Below are 22,584 nucleotides of genomic sequence, written 5' to 3'. Positions count from 1 at the left end.
TCTGAGTCCCATCTATCCATTACTGGCCACCTGGCTAGGGTCCCCTGAGGGAATAACAAGACTGAAGACCACGAGCATTTAAGAATGGCTTGTGTCACATCATCTTGTCTGCTTCTCCACGTGGGCCTGGTACACAGTGGGGAATTCAGTGATGTTAATGGACTTGAGCTGAACTAGAATGTACCAAGCACCCCTACTGTGTCTTGCAGTGCTCTGCCAACTGTGGCAAAGGGACCCAGAAGCGAACTGTGACCTGCACCAACTCTCAAGGGAAATGTGACGCGTCCACAAGGCCGAAAGCAGAGGAGGCGTGTGAGGACTACTCCAGCTGCTATGAGTGGAAAACCGGGGGCTGGTCTAAGGTGAGAATAGCATGCTGGGTTTCCATCCCGCCACGGCAGTGTGAGCTAGCATGAGCTCATAATGAGGCAAGTTCACTTTCTTACCCCACCCCTCAGAACTGTACTCGCTGTTGACCCTGCTTGCATCTTCCCTGCTCTTTCCAGCCGGTCAGCAGTGTTTCAGCTTGCTGGGAGCATCCCACTACAATATGTGCAATTTGGAAGCAAATCAAATGCAGCCTAAAGTGTATAGTTGGTGTTCCTCAGCAGCCCAGCTTCCCCTTACAGCATGCTGGTGGTACCCCAGCAAACTACCATGAGCCTATCCACATAGCTACCCATCAGGAAAGCCTCGCAACCTAGGAGCTAGGTTGAGCAAACCCATTTCAAGGCCTAAGAAGTATCATTTATTTGGTAAACAAGAGCCTAGAGGCTACAGGGTAGAGAAAGCAGGAGTCCTTGGAGATGTCAAAGAGCTGGGGAAAGTTAAAATGGCAATTGAATGTTTCTTAAAATAATGTTTCTTTGTCAAAACCGTGTGTGTACAGTTTCTCTTGTAACCCCAGAGCTGGGGAGGTGGCAATCCAAGGATCCTTGAGGCTTGTTGCCAATCAACCCACCTCACCAAATCAATGCATTCCATGCCAGTGAGAAACCTGACCAATGAAAAATATGGATGACAGATGAAGAACCCATATCTAAGGTTGTCCTCTGGCACCTACATCCTTGCACACCTATATACACACCTGTATACTGCACCAAGGCTCTCCGGTATAGTTTTTTATTTTATTCTTGCTGTTTGAGCCATAGTAGCTTTGAATGATTCATATTTACCGAGGACTAAGGACTGAGGCCTGTGTAAGGACTAGTTTGTAGATTGTCCCAAGAGCGTTGTTGCAGAGACACTTGGTATCTCATGAATGCAGAGAGTATATTTGCTTCTTCATGGTCTCAGCAACTGAAACCCTCCCGACACTTTCGGAGTCTCCACCCAAGGATCCCAGAAGCAGCTGCAATCACTTGACCTGCACAGTCAGTCCAGTAAACATTTCAGAGTCTGTTGCTAATGTCTAAAACTGTTTTAGAATGGTTCCTGAAATTTTGGATTTGGGTCTTACTTTAAAACATGGCAATACGTCCCAGGTAGGCAGTTTGGCTCTGCATCTGGCAATGGCCTGTCTACTGGAATTCTGTACCTCCAGATTCTGGTACCTGCAGAAATGTCCATGCTGTCCATGTTATCCCCAGCCTACATCAGAGCACAGACCCTCCAAAGGCTTCCAGTGCTGAATAACCAACCCAGTGTCACCTGCCTGTGGACAACCATAAATTTGGAGACCAAAAGACCTTCCTTAGCAAATTCTGACCAAAGAAATAGAATTAAGGCCATCAGTCCACCACCCCACCCCTAAACAAAATCAATACAACCCCAAGATGAATCTCAAGCAGAAGAAATTGAACATCAAAGCCATGGAAAAAGAACTCTGCTACCCTTAGAAGCTATGCTCACTGAGTGGAAACAGCAAGTGATAGGTTCAGGGCCCCGACTCCACGTGTATGTCTCACTCTCCCTCATCTTTGGTCCGTATCTCCAAGATGAGGATCACGAAGGCTGTCTTGGCCTCTTCCTCAAAGATGCTCATGCATTCTGAGGTGTAGATGAGGACACTCTTAGACAACTAAGCTCAACTGCCTAAAACATGTCACTCAGTTCACCCCAGGTCCCAAGATTCTTCTCACCAATTTGACCTGGCCTCATTAGTCAGACTATGCAGACCCAGCCTGGCCACAGGGAGTCTTGGGCATGATGCAGAGTGAGTTCTGGGTTGTACAAGCCCATCTACATTGAGGAATACAATGAAGATGTTTCTTTGCTTTGAACCTTTGTCTAACATCCCATTATTCTCCAGCCTAAAAAAATAACTTTAGGAGAATGTTTGAGGCCCTTAAAAGAGGAAATGAAAAATTCCCTCAAAGAAATGGAGGAAAAGATAAACAAAAAATGAAAGAAATTAATAAATCCCTTAAGGAAAACCAAGAAAAAGGAATCAAACAGATGAAAGAAACTATTAAAGACTTGAAAACTGAAATGGAGACAAAAAAAAACACAAACTGAGGGAATTCTGGAAATGGAAATTGTGAGAAAATGACCAGGAGCCACAAATGCAAGCATAAACAACAAAATATAAGAGATGGAAGAGAGAATCTCAAGCACTGAAGATACAATAGAGGATATAGACTCATCAATCAAAGAAAACATTAAATCTAACAAAAGCTTAACAAAATATTCAGGAAATCTGGGGCATCATGAAAAGACCAAACCTAAGAATAAAAGGGAGAGCAGAAGGAGAAGTCCAACTCAAAAGCACAGAAAATATATTCAACAAAATCATAGAAGAAAACTTTCCCAAACTAACGAAAGATATGCATATGAAGATACAAGAAGCTTACAGAACACCAAATAGACTGGATCAAAAAAAAAATCCCCTCGCCACATAATAATCAAGAGTGAGGATCTATAGAATATACTGACCTCTGCAGATGTTGGACATTGTACAGGTTGAGTGGCTATGTATGTTTGTGCCAGAATCAGCCACCCCAACTCGGCCACAGCAGATCTGGCCAGTGCACCACCAGCTTACAGTCCTACAGATTTAACTCCATGCACCAAGTCAGGTCTCACAGAAGGTTTGCTCTGCATGAGAGCAAAACCCAGAGATGCACAATTGCAAGTGTGCATGTGTGCACAGGGTGTGCTGGGAGCAAGGTGACCATGAAGGAGCATGGAAGTCATTCAAGAGTAACCTCCGAAGCTGCTTACTCCACCACCTTCTCTGAACAGCCCCCATCCAGGTAGAAATGTGCCCATGGCTTTCCTCTTCTGGCTTTTTTGAGAAAGAAATGTAAACAGAGACTGTGCTTTCATTTCCTGGCCACCGAGACCCAAATAATCACACAGAAACTATATTAAATACAACAGTTTGGCCCATGGCTCAGGCATATTTTTAGCAGGTCCTTACATCTTAAATTAACCTAGTTTTATTAATCTATGTATTGCGGTGAGGCTGTGACTTACTGGTAATGTTCTGGCATCTTTCTCCTTCGGCAGCTACATGGGCGTCTGCCTGACTCCGCCTTCTTTCCTCCTCTATCTCTACTTGGATTTCCTGCCTTGCTATATTCTGCCCTGCCATAGGCCAAAGTAGATTCTTTATTAACCAATTGCCATAAAACATATTCACAGTATACAGAGAGGAAGCCCACATTAATAGAATTCCCCCAGGGGCCCCTGAACTCCCTCTCCAAGTTACTGGAACTATGAATGTGGGTGCCCTGGGATGGACCCTCCCCATGGGTTTTCTATTGTTCACACTGGACCTGTTTTAGGATTGCAGTGTCCTCTCCACCACCCCACTTTGCAGGGAGTGTTGCTGGTTTGCCGGTGGAGTCTGCTGCATTTTCAAACCAATTGCTGTGGACTATTTTCCTGTGACTAGGAAGCAAGCAACCTAGATGGGAATTAGAAGACTAGCAGTCTGGGCCCCCATGATTGGTGGGAGGCAATGCCTGCACAGCCAGTACAGAGAGGAGGCTGGGACTGGGGCTCTCAGAAGGTATGCCTTCCTACCTGTGCAGTCTCAGGCCACTCCCACCCAAGTGCTGTGAGAACAGTAAGCCTCTCCCAGATCAACAGAAGAAACCACATACTTATCGATGCTGTCCCAAGGGTTGGCACCTATGTGTACACGAGGGTGAAGTGAAAGCACCCATCTAGACAGCTCTGGCAGCAAAAGGAAAGAAAGGTTTGCTGGGGAACCAAAACTACCAGGCCGTGCAGAGAGAAGAGAAGTTGGACAAAGCCTTGCCACTCTTAAGAAGCTATGTTGTGGTGGGAGGTGTGCAAGCAGAAACAGCCTGGGAAGTAGAGAAGTTGTGTGTGGGAGGGACCATTGGCCAAGATGGCCTGGGTGGTAGCGTCGAGACTTTGACCTGGGCAGGCTTGTTTAAGTTAGTAGGGGACTAGATGCCCCATTACCAGAGATGGTTAGCTATGGGGGTGAAGGGGTAGATGAGGGAAGTAATGGCACTTTCTAACAATCAGAAACCTGTTTCACAAGATTTCTGACAATTTCCAAGTTTAGGTGGTAACCTTTCTGTTCACCCAGTCAGAGGTCAGCCTGAGCTGAGTTCAGACTGTCATTTAGGATGCTGTGAGCAGGACTATCATTTTAGGGGCCCATTTTTGACCTAACATTTCAGGCTTTTGTTGATAGTAAGGGACAACTGTAGTCTTCTAGCTACTTCTGGCTAAATGGGGACATACAGCGGGTGGGGGGGGGGGGGGGCATCGTCTTAAGAAGGCTGGAACACCAGTCAATGGTGGGGAGGCAGACAGGCAAACTCGGGTAGGAGACCAGGAGAAAATGTTAGAAGCATCTGGCTTACTGACCTTTGGGTTATTTTTACCATTTCTCTCCTGAAAGATCCTGAAAAAACCGGGAACAATCATTATTACAAGAAGTATGGATATCAGTGGGCCAAGGAGCTGAAGGATTTAGGGGCTCCATCCAAGGAAAACCAAAGGGCTCCATGAACAGATAAGACAGATTCTACTGCAAACAGGCTTAGCCGCAGGGGGAGGAGGCCTGGTGGGGCAGGGTTTAGCATGGTTGGATATATTATAGAAACTGTTCCATCTGTCTGTTGGCTGACAGAAATTAGAAAGCTCCCACAGAATATTGGGATCTAAGGTAGTGTTAGGTGGCCAATTTAGGTTGTTATCTAAGGGGTACTATTTCCCATAGCTGAGGGAGAGAAAAATAAATAAGACCCAATGGCTAATTTGTCTTCAAGCATTCTTGAGACAGAGCAAGGGTCGAGTGAATTGGTTCAAACTAGTCCCAGGCCTGTCGGCACAGGGATTGGGAACCAGGGCCCAGTAACCCAAGGGACAACAGTCCAAGACAAGAAACAAGACGAGTCCTCAGCCATGAGGAATTTCCAGAGGCAAATGTCAGCTAAAGCTGACCTGGAGGAGGGGACCTTACCGTTTATAGTTGGTACCATTTGTGCACAATGATGTGGCAGACAGCAAGTTGGAAGGTGGTCAGGGTCCAGGATCCCCACCTGTCTCAGCCCATTTTCCCATGGGCTGAAGGAAACAAGGAGAGAGCCTGGCTGAGTCATGCACCAATGTTATGATTTATGTGAGTGACCCTGGTAGGTCCCATGGTGGTGAAAGACCCCAGTGGTGGGCAGTCTTTCAGGCTGAGGAGACCCTCCCAAGGAACAGCGAGACCACTCTTCGGATGCAAATAGCAAGAGGCTTTATTCAGTACACAGGTACCTGGGGCGACTTAGTCTCTCGGGAGACAAGCGCGCCCTCAGGTTGGGGCAGTGAATTTTTATAAGGTGGGGAGGCAGAAGCGCGGGTACAGAAGCGAGACGCATAGTTACAGGGTTCTGATTGGGCAATTCAAATAAGGCTCGGGTGCAGTTCTATGGTTTCCAAGAAATCAGACATGCATGCTGACTTGGCCCATCTAAGGCTCAAACTCTTCCTCTGGACCCCAAGTCCCCTGCTGGCAGTCCAGATGGTTGACCATAGATATCTTGCCTGGCTCAACGCCCCTGCCCCTAAGTTGGCCAACGCCCTTATCTCTAAATTGAATTCCCATATCCTAGCTTTTAGTTATATTGCTAAAAGAATTCAAACCTTGTTATGGCTGCTGCTAACTTAATGCTGCTAGGTGGGGGTCTTTCACTGACTATAGGCATCCTGTTTCCCTAAGCAAACGGGATGTTCTTATGAGAGCAGGCCAGCTTTGGGTTCTGGGAGGGGGTGTCCAGAGGGCCTTCTACTTTCCCTGTTTCTAGTTGGCTCCTTATCACTTGGGGCCAGATGGCTGACTGCCTGGCCTCTCTGCCCTTGTTCTCAAGTCGAACTTCCCTGCTCTAATTTTACTTATGTTGCTCCAAAGTTTAAGCCTTGCAAAATGGCGTTACTGCTGCTTAGTGAGTGGGGGTCTTTCAGTGGGTGTGGGACCACAACAGGTAAGGGATAGACAGATACGCTATGTAGAGAGAACTTGGGCATGGAGAGTTTATTTAATGGGTGTTGGGAGGATAAGGAGTGGTATGGGAGGAAAGAGAGAAGGTGAGGGGCACAGAGACATCTGATCCAAGCTAGTAGGAACTCAATAACTCTGGATTAACTGACTAGATTAATATCTAGGAAACCTACATAGGATAAAACTAGGCTCTCTGAATGTGGGTGACAGTTCTGTGACTTAGGCAGTTTATGGGGCCACAGGCAGTGGCACCAGGTGTTAGGAATTTTTCCTAACGTGAGCTCTCTGCCGATACAAAATCCCAATCAAGCCAATTTAAGAAATATCCAGGTTTAATGGGATTCCTGCACTCTCGGGAGGCCCCAAAGGGGGAACAGGGAGGCTGCGAATGCAACCACTGGGAGGAAGGAAAAAAGACCACATGATCCTCTTTTGGGAGTTCACTTAAATACCCTGTGGGAGTGGGCCTGACTGCCCCCCCCCCAGGGGTGGGGACCTGGCATGCTGGGATTTGGAGTCCAGACCAATACAATTCTCAGGCCTGGAGGCTAGGATAGATGCAAGGGGCTGGGGTCTATGCTCCCAACTTAACACCAGGATTTATCCCTAGTGCATGAACTGGCTTTTTAGAGCCCATTCCCTATGGAGGGATACCGTGCTCAACTTCCATAAATGGGGGAGGGGCTTGGTCTTGTCTTGTCTTGATCTGTCAGACTTTGTTGACTCCCCATGGGAGGTCTTACCCTTCCTGAGGAGTAGATGGGAGAGTTGGGTGGAGGGGAGAGTAGGAGAAAGAGAGGGACAGGGGGACTGTGGTTGGTATGTAAAATGGAAAAAAAAAACTTTTAAATAAAAAAATTTAAAAAAGAAATCACAGTACAAAACAAAGCAGAGATATTTTTTAAAAAAAAAAAACCACTGTGGTGAGAGAAAAGGGAAGGGCAGGGTTGTTGTACAGATGAAACAAGTGCAGGATCTACTCTTTGTCTTTGGAATTCTGTCCTTCTGGCTTCCTTTTCTACCATTGTTAGAAAGGAAGGAAGAGAGGGAGGGAGGGAGGGAGGGAGGGAGGGAGGGAGGAAGGAAGGACAAGTCCTTTCAAAATTATCCTTGGAGCGTAAAGAATAGTAAGAAGTAGTCTTTAGGGGCTGGAGAGATGGCTCGGAGGTTAAGAGCACTGACTGCTCTTCCAGAGGTCCTGAGTTCAATTCCCAGCAACCACGTGGTGGCTCACAGCCATCTGTAATGAGATCTGGTGCCCTCTTCTGGCTAGCAAACATACAGACAGAAAGAACACTGTATACATAATAAATAAATAAATAAATCTTAAAAAAAAAAAAAGTAGTCTTTAAAGTCAGTAACAACAGCATGGTAGTTCTGAATTTTCTTTTTTTGTTGAAACCTGACTATGAGTCCACCTGTCCTCAGCAGGAAGTCTGTTAGCTCCAGGGAGATGCAAGGTCTGCCTGACTTTTGCACTTGAAATCAAGTGTGGGTAGGCACCTGGGACAGGTAACTGAGCCTCCATTTTGAGGTGTTTTTTTTTTTTTTTATTCAAAAGACTTGGGTAAGGCTAGATTTTACTAGAGTGAAAAGGAACTATGGATCTTGTAGCTTCCAAATCAATTAAAATGGCAAAGACTTACCCAGTAATCTGAACAGTTAACCTGGACTCCTTCCTGTGTGGTAATCTTGATGGATGTGTTGGGGCCAAGGTCCCTGGGCAGCATCAGTCTTTGGCTGCCAGGCCCAGAAGATCTGAGAGATTTTTCTGTAAAGGAGGAACTTGAGGGCCTGACCTACCTTGGCAAGGCAAAGGAGCACAGTCGACCCTCCAGTGCCCAGCCAGTTCACAGCTTGTGCAGGCTCCTAGGGGTGGCTGAGGTGAAGGGAAGTTCTCTGCTCAGTGGCAGGTATTGCCACATTTGGAGCAGGCTCCAGGTAAAATCCACTGCTACCCTGTCTTCTCTGGAGATGGCCTCAGCTGCTGCCAGAAGCTGGTATTTCTGTCTTGAGAAGCCTTTTCCATCTTTCCCTGCCTCTCCTTCCAATTAAACACCTTAAATGCCATATTCGAATCTCTCTGAGGGTTTGAGGGCTGTCACCTGGCCTCTTAAGTTCTTTATTTTAATATACCTGATTTTGAATATCATTTACATTAAGCAAGCTTTAAGTTTACTTTAAACTTGTTTTCAGTTTCTTGCCTCAGGCTTAACTTCAACAGCACATACAGAAGACTGTATAATAGGGGAAATGATTTGGTCTTTCTCTCCAAGCTTGTCCCTCTAAATAAATTACATAAATACTTAGCATAACTACAAACATAGTTCTGAGTACATTAAAGAATTTGATCACTTATAAGGTGACTGACCATTAACTTGTATGTTTTAATTATCTTTAGCAGTTTATAATGATTTCTTAATTTTATACCTGTTACATTTGTGTCTTAGAATTTATGAATTTTGAATAGAAAAAAAACCTTAATATCAAAGTAAACCTTAAACCATAAATACGTTTCATGGAGATACTGGGAACATCATTTTCCTGATTCTTTTATAATCTACTTTTTACAAAATATCATTTTTTATGACTCAGTTTTTCCAAATAGCTAAAGATTAACAACATTAGGAAAGACAAGAATGGTTAGACACATATTTTTAAGTCAGTTTCTGTTAACCTGAATAGACCATTATAACCTTAGGAATATACAAACCTTATCCAAAATATCATAGAGGTGTGATGTAACTATATTTAGCCATCAGTAACTCCTATTGGAAATGGCTTACCTCCTAGCTGTTCTCAAAAACAAAATGTCTTTTCACTGGGCTTTTCTGTTTTGTTTTCTTTCTCCCTGTCACAGAGTCAGGTGGCTATCCTGGCCCAGAACAAAGACTTTGGCAACAACATGCTTGGATCTAAAGTGGGCATCTCCAGGGCCAGCTTTTTAGTAGACTAAAACAGCATGTGACGACTTTTCCAATATTATTCGTACACAACAGACATTTGAATCTCTGTAAGACTGAACCCAGTGATAGGTGGAGGCCTGAGAGCAGAGGGCAAAGACAGTTAGAGAAAGCGAGAGGGGAGAACAAAGAAGGCTTAGAGATGAGAGTTTCTGGATCATTTGCTTGTGCAAGACAGAAGTTGTCACAATCTGCAAGAATTTGGAAATCGAATGTGCCATTTCCTGGCCACTGAGACTGTCAAGCTTGTGTCAAGCCATATTTTCAGTAAAATTAAGACAATGAAACTTAATAATATCTCAGTCCAAGGAGGGGAAAAGATTAAAGAAGGCAGGGGAGAGGAGTCCAATAGTCTAAGCTTGAATGAGAAGAGCCCATGGTTACCTAGAGGAAGGGAATAGCCCTTGAAGAAAAGGTGGCAAAAAAGAATTCATAGGACCAAAGCAAATAGGAGGTAGATGAGACTTACCATAAGTAGGAGTCCCACCAGAAGGAGGATCCCAAAGGACAAAAGCATTGGGAGGGAGACACTGTAAGGGGTGAGTGCCATAGAACAGTGTCGAAATCCCTGAGGGTATCCCCAGAGGATGGAGATTTGTCAGTGAGATGCCCAGGATCTCAGGGGAGAGGCATCCCTTGCCATGTGATGGGTGCCCAGGAGTGCATGGCAAGTTCCCATGAGCAAGAAAGAGAGCAGGCAGCTGTGAGAGGATAACCACCCGAGTAGGCAGGAAGAAACAGGTAGGGATAACAGGTGGAGAAGAGAAGCAGCTGAAGTGGTAGGCTCTACCTTTTAGACCGAATATGGTAAGTGACAGAAGCCAGCATAGACGAACGATACAAGCCCAGGAGAATCAAATAGCAGTTTGTTTCAGTGAGGAGGAACCAGGACTAGGGAAGGGGGGCAGGCATTACCTCCCAGGTGTCGGTACTAAATGTAACAAGGGCACAGTGAAACTACCATACAAGCCCACTCCCTAGGTAGAAAGAAAGGTTTGTTGAGGCGTCAAAACAGCCAGGCTTTGTCTCTTAGGGACAGAGAACAGCAGAAGGTGAGGAAAGCCTTCCCAGTTTTGAGGACATCAGAACATAATGGGACCTAGAGTAGTGACTTTGATCTAGTACAGGTTTGCTTGAGTTAACAGGGAGCTAGGTCTAGAGGTCCCGTTGTCAGACGCAGTTGCAGGGTGGTGGTGGCAGGGGGATGGCTTTTCCTGACAAACAGAAACCTGCTTCACAAGGTTTTCGAGGAATGCTGTTTAAGTGGTAACCTTTCTGTTTACCCAGCCAGAGTTCAACCTGAGTTTGAACCCGGACTGTCATTTAGGACATTGTCAACTGCGCTGCCATTGGGGAGCCACTTCAAACCTAATACTCTATACCTGTACAACATTGTTGGGAGTAACTGGAGCCCTCAATGCTCAGAGCCTGGGAGAACTGAGCAAGGATCTCTTTCTATCATCCTGACTCCAACAAGCAGCCAACCCTTCACTAGAGTCATGTACAAGGAACACAATCATATTCCCCTCCCTGCCATTGGTACTGCCATTGCTCTGACTTGCTCTGTCTACCTCCGAGGACACAATAGAACTTTCTAGTTCCAATAATTCATTGCACCCCATTAAATGCAGAACCTGTGTTCAGCCTGGAGGTGTGGGACACTTAAACCGGGACAAGGGTCAGTTCTTTAGTATGACTGCGAATCTAAAGTTGAAATGTTTCCTAGTCAAGATCACACATGTCCTTCAACCACTGAAACGATGAGACTTTCCCCATGAGAAATGAACTGTTGCAAAGGGATTAGAATGCGTGGTGTTTTAAAAGGAGTGAGGGACAGGGAGAGAGGGGGAGGGAGGACAGGTGGGCTAAGAGAGGAGCCACGAAGTCAGGAGCAAGCTGGGAGACCAAGAGATCAGAATAGCCGAAATGGTGGGGTTAAATAGGTATCAGAGGAGCTGGGGGAAGGGGCCCAGTGCAGTCCCTGGGCTGGAGAGTTTAGGGTAGGGTGGAATATGCTAGGGTGATTCTGTAATAGGTAGAGACTGAGGGAGGGTGGTGACCAGAGTCCACTTTTGATATGTTAAATAGACACCTCAGTTAGCCATTTGTCCTGAGTCTGAGATCTAACTAACAGAGGTGAAATCTGCTGTCTCTCCTACCAAAAAGATCAAAATGACAATTGACCTCCTGGTAGCTGTTAAGTACCCTTAGAAGGAGCTGGTCTGACTTACAGGGCCTCTAAAACACCCCAAGGGAGCCTTCTCCACCAGTCTGCAAGTAGCCTGGGCTCCTCCTGTCTGTGAGATGGAAATGGTAGTACAGAAAGCACAACGTGCAGAACATATCTCTGAGCAGTGTCTTTGTTAGGGTTTCTAGTACTTCAATGAAACAGTATGACCAAAAAGCAAGTCAGGGAGGAAAGGGTTTATCTGGCTCAGGCTTGCATAGCACAGTTCATCATCCAAGAAAGCCAGGACAAGAATTCATGCAGGGTGGGGACCTAGAGGCAGGAGCTGATGCAGAAACCATGGAGGGGTGCTGCTTACTGGCTTGCTCAGCTTTCTTATAGAACCCAGGACCACCAGCCCAGGGATGGGACCACCCACCATGGACTGAGCACACCCCTATCAATCACTAAAGAAAATGCCTTACATCCAGATCTTATAGGGACATTTTTTTCAAGTAGGGCTCCCTCCTTTGCAATAACTCTAGTTTGTGTCAAGTTGACAAAGACTAGCCAGTACAAGCAGTGAGCCAAGGAGGAAGAAGAAAAGTCCATGATGTCATGGTCACACAAGCACGGTGGTCAGGATGCTCCCATGGAGCTGTTGACACTTTGCTGTGCTCTTTACAGGGTGATGAGGGCTGGAGCGCCATGGTCTTAAAAAGGAGCCAACCATGTCATGTGAAGGGTGCTCCCAGAAAGCTCTTCTGCCCCATGCCACTTCAGAGCCTCTGCTTGCATGTGGTGCCATCGCCACTGGCTGTGGGCGACTCTCAGCCAGCCCTGCCTAAGCCGCTGATTGGCAGTGGATGGCATGCTCACCCACCAAGATGCAAATGGCAGGCTGCTCTGTGTGCTGCCTAGGCCTCCTGGCCAGTACAAGGGTCTGCTAAGCCCCAAGAGCAGCATGAAGTCAGTACCATGTAACCCTGAGAGCCCCTGCCTTGGGGAGTCCCACATGAGGTGCTGGTGGGAGGTCATACTCATTTGGGTGGAATCCATGAGAAAGTGCATCCACTCGTGTGACCCGTTTGACTCTCACAATCCTCTGTCCCAGTCTTCTACATGAGGAAATAGAGGTTCACATTAGTTCCTAGCCTGTCTGCAGCATTTCCTGGGGAGCCATGGCTCGGCACTACCAGGATGGAGAGAAAAGGGATGATGGGAATCTTCTGCCCTCAAGGGAGGGACTGAGAGCCACCCTTGCAGACTCCACCATGCCAATCCTCTGAGGATGCCCAGCCTTTTGAGAAAGGCCGCTTGTTCATCCCGGCTGCCCAGAACCAAAATAATCACACAGAAACTATATTATTTAAATCACTGCTTGGCCCATTTGCTCTAGCTTCTTATTGGCCAACTCCTACATCTTCATTTAACCCATCTCCATTAATCTGTGTATCACCACATGGCAGTGGCTTACCTGGTAAAGTTCTGGCATCTGTCTCCAGCGGGGCTACATGGCTTCTCTCTTTGCCTCCTTTCTCCCAGCATTCAGTTTAGTTTTCCCTGCCTATCTAAGTTCTGCCCTCTCAACAGGCCAAGGCAGTTTCTTTATTCACCAATGGTGTTCACAGCTTACAGAGGGGACTCCCACATCACCAGCCCTTGCAGATAGATCATCAGTGGGTGTCGTGCTCTCTGGCTCTCTGGCTATAAAGACCAACCTGAATCAGGGCTGTCAGGTTGCAAACTCAGAGGAAGGAGAGGCTCTGGACACCAAGTCAAGACTGTATGAAAGGCTTTGAGAGCAGAAGCGGAAAGGAGTGTGTGCGTACGTGCATGCTTGAGTCTAACTTTTCCTTCCATGTCAGAGTTAGCAAGGTTATCGTGGAGGTTTTTTTTTTATTGTCCAGACCAGCTCTTTCTGGTTTCAACAGCTGCCCAGGTTTGTTATGTCTCTGCCAGGTCTGGAGGGAAAACTGTCAGGAATGCCCTTGAGGAACCAATGACATTTCACCAGCCAGGTACCTTTCTGACCAACAGAACTTGGAGCTACTGTGGGGGTTCCTTCTCCGCATCTCCTATGAACCTACCAGAGGCAGGCTGGCTTTCAGATTCCCTCAAGAGGCTAGGAGTGCTTTCCTGCTGCCCTGGGAGCTCTTTCCTGCCTCAGTCTACCCAGTCCCAGTACAGGCAGGGTAGCCTGATCTGAACTCCTCTACCCCCCCCCCAAAAAAAAAACAGTTCCCACAGGACACCTTTTCTCTCACAGGATTCTTGTAACATATTTTTATAATTAAATCCTGAAAACATCCCATTAGAATTTAGTGTTTACATTTTCTTACAGCTGAGAATGGGCAATTCCTTCTTGCCAGGAGGGTGTCTTAGGGCAGAGCCTCTGGGCAGCAATGGGGAGGAGGGGGCTGGCTCCTCCTGCTGGGGGTGGTCAAGTCGCAAGCAAGTCTGGAATCATAAGGCTCAAGGCTCACACCTACTATGACAGGTGCCCCTCGTCTCCTACAGACGATCAGCCACTGTGCTCCAAGCACCGCACTGACCATGTGACTGTTAACGTGAGAACTAGACCATCGGTAAGCCCAGGACACAGTAACAGGCAGATCCTGCTCATAATGGCTATTAAAATTACTGTTGTTTGAGAGACGCCAGGCGATGCTACTGCTGCACAGTGTCACAAGGGCCCGACAACCCGTTTCCTCCTGTTTGCTTAAACTTCTCCAACCAGGGAACAATCTCTTTTTTCCTAGTCACTTGGTAATTTGCTTTTAAGAGCATATGAGAAAATCCAAGCTTAATCTCTGTTTGTGTGCTTCCTGAGTCTATATCCTGTCTGGTTTTAGTGTAGGTGGGGTGTTGTTAGTTTCTTGGTTGCTTGTTTATTTTTTGTTTTGTTTTTGTGCTGCTGCCAATGAAGCTGTAAACCAGGGTCTCTTCCTGCACCTAAGGAAGTGCTCAACCCCTGAACCACGGAAAATCTTTATTTCCACACTGTTTTTCCCCCAGGGCACCTCTGCCTTAGGTGTCTTTGATTTTGATTCTCCCTTGTTGCTCAAGCAAAGGGTGCTGGGTCTGCATGGTCACCAGGCAGAATACAAAGGGTTTTATAGGTATTTGCTCCCAAAGGACAGGGAGGAGAGCATCTTTTACTTAGCCTGACATAAGCTTTCCTTCATGAATTTATGGCGGGTTTACTTCTGTCTGGGCTAACTGAGTCTTAGGGAGTCACAGTAAATGCTGATGGACCGAGCCCCTTTACAGAAGGGGTGGGGGCAGCCATGAGAGAGCTTCAGACAAGACCAGATCTGTTTGTATAGATGTGTTTGCTTAGGCTGTAAAAGCCTGAAGAATGGCTTCCCAGCAAGGCTCGGGGGCAGACTCCGATGCTATCAGGAGACACTGTCAACTCCTCACTCTTTAATTAGGGCTGGGGCCTCAGGGGAGGCCACAGAATGGAATTCACAGTATGCCTCTGTTCTCTGTAACTCGAGCCTGGGGTCCCAGAAAGGTGCCACGCAAAAACAGTCCCTTTTCGCCAATTGTGCTCCTGGAGATCTGGCTGCCAGATCAACCCTGAGCTAGATTCTAGTGACAGGGTAGCAGCCTGACAAACTAAAGAGAGCCACCTCCTGGTGTGCCTCCCTCAACCTCCTGCAGCCTCCTGGTGTGCCTGCTGCAGCCTCCTGGTGTGTCTGCTGCAGCCCCCTGGGCTGCCTCCTGCAGCCTCCTGGTGTGTCTGCCACAGCCCCCTGGTGTGTCTGCTGCAGCCTCCTGGTGTGCCTCCTGCAGCCTCCTGGTGTGCCTGCTGCAGCCCCCTGGTGTGCCTGCTGCAGCCTCCTGGTGTGTCTGCTGCAGCCCCCTGGGCTGCCTCCTGCAGCCTCCTGGTGTGCCTCCTGCAGCTTACTTTACCCTCAGTCACACCTTTGCTGTTAATAGTGATAACTCTTCCCATGTTTATCGAGGCCCGTGATTTCCCAGACTTCTGCAGGGTGCCCGGTAGGCTCATCTCCTACCAGCCACTCCCCAATATGATAAACTCGACCCAACGACTTTTCCAACAAGACTGTGTGCTGTGTGACTCGGGCTAGGGGTAGGCTCAAACCGAAACGCAGCCAGTGCAGGAGGATCATCAGTGGGAATTCTCCACTCTTATTTCCTGAGAAGCCTTTAGTAAGGGATACTAAAGCCCACATGCCATAGCAGGCCTATGAGGTCAGAGGAAACTTAGGGAGAAACTTAGTTCTCTCCTTGTACTTAACCAGAGCACCTTGACCTGCTGAGCCATCCCGCTAGCCCCAATTATTTAAACTTGTGTGTTAGGCATCTGGATTTAGACATAGCCCTTTTCTTTTTCTACAAGTTTTAAATTGAGCCTTATGAACTCACCGCTGAATGATACAGTTCTGTCCATCACGATGGGACGTTTGTGTTATCTGCTCCAGCATCTCCTGAGACACCCATGCTTTTTAGCAGGGCACCCAAACCTTCACTGAGAAGCTTCTGAGTGGGATGCTCCCCAGGGGCCTCACGGCATAAACCTTCATGTAGATTTGCGTTGACTGGCATGGCTTGACGTTTCATCGCCTGGTGGGATGGTCCCAAGTCAGTGTGACATTGCGTTGATAATGGCTTTGTACCAGATGGTGTGGCTTGGCTCTTCCTTGGTGTGACTGCACTGACAATATCTCTGACCTTCCCAGTACTTGGGAGGCAGAGGCAGGCGGATCTCTGTGAGTTCGAGACCAGCCTGGTCTACAGAGCTAGTTCCAGGACAGGCTCCAAAGCCACAGAGAATATCTCTGACCTTTCTGTCACTGACCTTATTCAGGTGGACTAGGTAGGTGTGATTACTTCGATAAGTGGCCTTTATACATTTTATGCCGCCCCCCCCCCTCTCTTTGTAATTATGAGATCCTGTCTCTAGGAGTCAGTAGCTAAAATTTTTGCCTTCATTTTTTTAACCTCTGGGCCATCTTCCATAAGACCCATAAGGAACCTTGGTTGGGGTTATTCAGATGAGTGGCGTTTTCCCGATCGCGACTTCGGCTACGAAATATTTGAAAGCATGCCTCGCTGCCCCTGAGCCCAGAGCAGTTTTGTTCTTTACAAAAACATGAATCATTTATTTGAATGGGAGCTGTGACTGCTGCCTCCATCCGAGCCCACCTGTCAGCTCTGCATAAACCCGGCCGTCAGGTCTGCAGCTGGACATCATTCCAGCTTAACCATGCCTAGCTGGATAGAAATACATGATGGCTTCGTGGGAGGAGTTCTTCGCCTTTCTACAGAGCACAGAAATGCGGGTTAAGTTAGGGCTTTCAATCCCAGATACCCACTGCAACCACCTAACGATCTTAAAAAAAAAAAAAAAAAAAAAAAAGAGTGATGTCCCTGGCCTTCCCTGATGTACTTCTTGGTGGGGGTTGAAACATCAGGATCTTTTCATTTCAAAGCTCACCAGGTTACTCCTGCAGCCAGTCCTAGCTTCCTAAGACACCCCTAAAATTCACATTGCTCTAGCATGTTTGAGGGCTCCCTGTGAGTGGGAACTTCCTTGTATCACCTCAGCAGCCCTCAGACATCTATGAACCCTGATATGGACTCCTGAGGTTAAGGTTGGCACCTAGAAATCTGCATTGGCAATGCCGGCTGAATTCTCTGGGTGGCGGGAAGCCTCTGGTGGGTGTATCCAGGACATAGACCTGGGCACGAAGCCAGGCTTAGGGACAGCCTTGCACGTCAGAGAGTCTGAGCTGGTCGGAACATGCTGAGGGGCCCCTGGTGGGGAGCTGCCTTCTTTTGTGATTGAAGACTGGTGATCTTTCCAAACGGCATGCCCTTGAATGTTTACACTCCATAGCATGATCCTGCTTGTTAGACAGGAAGGCAAAGTTCCTGCTCCCAGAAATCTCTCTGAAAGGGAGTTGGCAATGACTCCCTAGGCAAAATGGTACACCAGTGCCTCCATTGGGCCTGTGACTCCCCATCACCTCCCAGGAAGGCTCTCCTCCTATTCCAGATGGAATGGGAGAGACTCAAGGAAACAGGGCTAAGAATAGCACCTGGCTTTCTCTGCGCACACTGCATTTTAAGGACAGTCCTTTACTCTCCCTACCTGGACACTGTTATTAACTCCAGCTGGGCTGTTGTGCAGCCTGGGCTATATTACAGTTTTGCAGAGTATCCTCAGGACCCCATAAATCGGGGAGGGGTGCTCTGGGGACACCAGATGAACAAGGTGTACACGTGGCTGTGGGTCTCTACTTGGGAGGAAACCAACTTAGTGGAGGAATGACTTATGGGGGCCTGGGGAGAGTAAAAACAGGGAGCCAAATCCAGGGAGAGGACCAAGCTACTCTGGGAGACAGTCAGGAGCCACTTGCCATGGGAGGGACTTAGAAAAAAAAAAAAACACCTTTAGGGAAACTGGCCCTTGAAAACATGGGATGCACGTTCCCAAACTTCGAGGGCCAAAGGCACGGTCCACAGATGCCTCATGCAGTCAGCAGATGCTGCAGGCATGGGTCACCGACAGTCCTTCTCTAAGTAGGATTGGGCTCGAGCCAGTGAGAATGTTGTGTGTGGTAGGAGATATGGCTGAGGACACACAGGTTTGTCATCTTCAAGTGTCTCATCTTGCTCAGACTTCTGTGCTGAGATGTAAAGACTGGTCGAGCCGTTGTGTTTATGCCAGGGTCCCCAAAACGTGGGACCGATGTCCCCTAGTTTGCAGGGAGCCATCTTGTCATCCTCACTTGATGGCGAGAACATTCTAGTCTTCTTCTTCTAAAGGCATTAATCTCATCCTGGGCGCCTTGCCCTCAGTACCTTGCCTGATCACCTCTGTATCAGTGACATTGCGTTGGCAAAATACCAGATAAAATCAATTTCTGTTTAAGGTTTTCGGTACAGTCCTTCATGGTGGGAAAGGCAGGTGTTTAAGGTAGCTGGTTACATTGTTCCCACAGTCAGGAAGTGGTAAGTTTGGTTGCTGGTGTTCAACACATTCAGTGCAGGACCTGTCAGCCCATGGCAACGTACCACTCCCACTGATTCTTCACATTTCAGCCCAATGTAGTCATTATTGCTGAAAAGGGATGCCCAAAGAGTTGTTTCCATGGTGATTCTGAATCTCATCAAGTCAGTGGTCAAGATGAACCACTGACTGGCCAATGCCTCAAGGGCCTGTCCCAGCCTCTGGGGGCCAAGGATTCGGTGTATGTTTCAGTGAGACATAGCATGCTTCTAGCAGGCAATGAGCATCCTTGACTTGCAGCCATTGGAGGCACTTGGGAAGGACATGCCCAGGAGTGGCTTTATGGGAGGGATATCTCATAGACCCTTAGCTCAGGCTATCCCTGTCTCTGGCAGTGCTCATCCACCTGCGGGAAGGGGCTCCAGTCCCGTGTGGTACAGTGCATGCACAAGGTGACTGGACGCCATGGCAGTGAGTGCCCCACGCTGTCCAAGCCAGCAGCCTACAGGCAGTGCCACCAGGAGGTCTGCAACGACAAGATTAATGTGAACACCATCACCTCCCCTCGCCTTGGTGAGTACCTCCCCTGACCCTGGCTTCTGGGTGCCACTGTCCCCCTGTTGTAAGCCAGAGAGCCACCTTCTTTGAGCACTAGAGGCGCCAGTATTTGCTCGGGCTGAAGAAGGTTCAGAGGTGTTTGTCCATCCCCCCCGCCCCACAATCCCTGGGGTATCCTTCTCACTCTTCTGACAAGGCAGGACAGCCTCAACCCTGACCCCCTTCTGTGTGGGGAGTGAAAGCCATACTTCCTTCTGGAAAGAGTGACTAGGATAAATGCACGGGTCCTCTGTGCCATGACAGAGCGAGGTGACAGTCTTCCTGTAAGCAGTTCTGCTCTCGGTGCTCAGAACAAGACTGCTTACGTGTCCATAGTCCAGCCAGTGACGGGATGACATGAGGGCCATCTACTGCGTCAACAGAATACTGACCAAAGGAACTTGTGGAAGGGGTTGCTGGGCTACGCTTTAAGGGTACAGTCCGCTCTCCTGGGGAGATCATGACACTGAGACAAATGGCCATACTGTGTCCACAGTCAGGAAGCAGAGAGAAAGAGCGTGGGTGTTGACCTTCCTCCTTTTTATTCATTTCAAGGCCCCAGGCCTTGGGACAAGAGCCACTCACTCTCAGGATGGGTCTTCCAACCTAAATTAACCCGCTCTAGCTAATTCCTGATGGGCATGCCCAGAGCCTTGTCACCTGAGTCGTCCACGCTCCTACGCAGAGCCCCTTACCTGCCACCAAGGGCTCTCGGGCAGCTTCCTTGTGAGTCAGGGGGAGCCACTGAGCTTGTAGAGGCGACACCCATGTCTGTTGCCAGCGTGAGTCTACGTGGTATCTCTTCAGGGACCTCGTGGATGCAAGGGTTTCTCTCTAGAGGACTAAGATTCTGAGAGAAATGTGAACTGTTTGTTTACCCTTCAACTTCATGCTTCTTTGGACCCTTTACTGTCCACTACTCCATGCCCCTGTGTTTTATAAACGCCAACAGAAGCAGTATGGTATATCACAAACCAGCTCCTCCAAGCTCAGAACAAACTCTCTAGTGTCTCCCGCTCTGAAAAGGCAATGAGGGTACCTGAGTCAGGGGCTGGATGCAGAAGTGGATCCACAGGAGAAAATAGCATCTATATAGCCCTAGATGTCCATGAATTTATGTAAGGCTAATGCGTACTTGAAGGTAAGAGAAACCAATACAATCATGGGTGACTTATATCTATTTAACCAGGGCTTTAATCTCTGGGCACTCGTGTGTTCTTTCCGCTGTCCCCTTAGCTGCTCTGACCTACAAATGCACACGAGACCAATGGACAGTGTACTGCCGGGTCATCCGAGAGAAGAACCTCTGCCAGGACATGCGGTGGTACCAGCGCTGCTGCCAGACCTGTAGGGACTTCTATGCAAATAAGATACGCCAGCCACCCTCTCCGCCAAGCTCATGACATATAGCACGGTGCTTGCCCAGTGCTCCGACTCAAGATCTGAGGTCTGGCAGTTAGTGAGTGGAGAGCCTTCACCCCACCCAAAAGCACACCAGCCCTGCAGAACCCCCAAAGCACCGCTCTGCGCCTACAGTAAGGCTGCCTCGAGAATACAGTTGCTTAGAGCTAGAGAGTGGACTTGACCTTGCCATTCGTCCTGAACGTAATATACTGTTAACGGCCACTGGATGGCTTCCCAAGGAAAAACTACACAAGAGTCACAAAAGAATTTTAACTTCCAAAATCTTATGTACCTCAAAGGGGCTCATCTGGCAGATAATTATTGAGAGGAGAGAGAGAGAGAGAGAGAGAGAGAGAGAGAGAGAGAGAGAGAGAGATTGAGAGATTGATTAAGCAAGAATGTTTAGTGCTTCTGTCCTGGCTTTCCATTGACATTTGAATTCCTCCAACTTGAAGTCGCTTTGTGGAAATATCCTAGAAATGAGATATCACATTGGAAGAGGCTCTGTCCTGAAGGCCAGCAATGCCCTGGTTGACCAGCCTGAGCTATGACTTCTCTGGGAGAGGGCTCTGCTGCCGAGTCCAAGGATCAAGACTTGGCCTCTGCCCACCTCAAAAACATGGTCTCAAAATCCTGAGCCTTGCCTTAGAAACCTTGCCCCTGAGAGTTTAAAATCTGAGTAGACCAACAAGAATACCAGTGCCATGTAACTCTGCACCCCACTTGTGTGTGGGGCATCCCCGAAGAGCTGGATTTGGGGAGCCATCTACTTTTCAGAGCTCAGAGGTGTACCCCACAGGGAAAGAGGGGGAACCTTTCTTTAAGGTGCTATGAAATGGGACAGGCGCACATGATACACAGGGTACCTGTGTACCTGACGTAAAGGTGCCCTCAGCTCCCTCGGGGATGTGCCAGCTCCTACTCTGCCTCCAGGCATATCCACTCTGGCCAGCACTCAATAAGGCTTTGCACATTAAAAACACTCTCCATCTTGGCCAAGTAGCTTCCCATCGGCCTTTCTTCTGGAGTTAGGATGCCGCTCAGGACATCTGAGGACACTCATCAGTCAGTCCTGGGTTCTGCAGCATAAGGGTTGAACTTCAGTATCTGGGCGCAAGGAAGGTGTGCCGGGACTTGTGGAGGAACACCACCTGGCTGAAATTGCTGCCCGTCCATCAAGTCCTCTAACCCAGATCTCACGCCTGGTACCTTCTTCGCGGCTCACAGCTGTCTTCACTGACCCATTCCGATGTGACCTGAACGGATGGAGAAGGTCCTCTCTTCTATCCCCATGCCTTCACTCCCGCCACAGAACTTTCCTATCTCCAGGAGCTCAGAGAAGTGACCAGACTGAGCTCTCTGAGAGCAGACCAGCTGCCAGTCTCCTGGCTACTGTGCCTGGCTAGCCTTGCTTCACATCTTGGTTGGGTTTCGTGGGTGCTTATGTTTGGAACTACCTTGAGGCCCATCTTCTCCTGGTGTCTGATAGAAGCTCTTGGGCCGGTTTCCATGCGATCATCTCTAAGTGCTTTTTGATTTATTGGTGCTGTTTCTATTTTAGCTTAGGTTTTTATTTTTTTTTTTGTTTTTTTGTTTTTCGATTTTTTACTAGCCCATCACAGAGACGTGGTAGGAGTGGCAGGGAATTTATTTGATTCCACTTGAATTGTAAAGGAGTGGTGCTAAACCTCCTTAGGTGCTCTGAGAGACTGTCAGGATGAAGTAACAGACTTGTCATCACCCCGATGCTGTGCTATACACTGCTCCCCAACTCAAGTCTGCTCACCAGCAGACTCCCCAACTTGTTTCTAAAACCCACAGATTCCAGGGAGTTTGCGGGGGTTGAAGGGAAGGTGCTGCCAATTTTTCCTCAACCCAACATCTTGTTAATTTACCCAAAGACATTTATATCCTGAAGCCAGAAAGCAAAGAGATTGCCAGCATAGCCAGCTCAGGAAGCCACATAGTCCTCCTGGTGCGTCTGCAGAGGCCCACCTAGGCAGAGCAAGTGTAGGCATGTCCCCATAGGTGTGCACCGTCCTCCGTGCCCCAC

At 48.0% G+C, this 22,584-nt stretch overlaps 1 protein-coding gene across 1 annotated transcript in view; it reads left to right on the top strand.

Annotated features, from left to right (window-relative positions):
- The window catches only part of Adamts17 (ADAM metallopeptidase with thrombospondin type 1 motif 17), a 291,689-nt gene extending 271,078 nt beyond the window's left edge, over nt 1-20,611 (top strand). Inside the window, exons 21-23 of the mRNA XM_041652890.1 lie at nt 210-362; nt 18,926-19,103; nt 20,364-20,611. Coding sequence (XP_041508824.1) covers nt 210-362; nt 18,926-19,103; nt 20,364-20,530 — 498 coding nt within the window. The 3' untranslated portion in view covers nt 20,531-20,611. The remainder of the gene's footprint in view (nt 1-209; nt 363-18,925; nt 19,104-20,363) is intronic.
- Nucleotides 20,612-22,584: the final 1,973 nt, after the last annotated feature.

Source organism: Microtus oregoni, unplaced genomic scaffold, assembly GCF_018167655.1.
Source record: "Microtus oregoni isolate MIOR12 unplaced genomic scaffold, Mior012 000000F_ref0000247, whole genome shotgun sequence".
Lineage (NCBI taxonomy): Eukaryota > Metazoa > Chordata > Mammalia > Rodentia > Cricetidae > Microtus > Microtus oregoni.
This window is presented reverse-complemented; position numbering and strand designations above follow the sequence as displayed.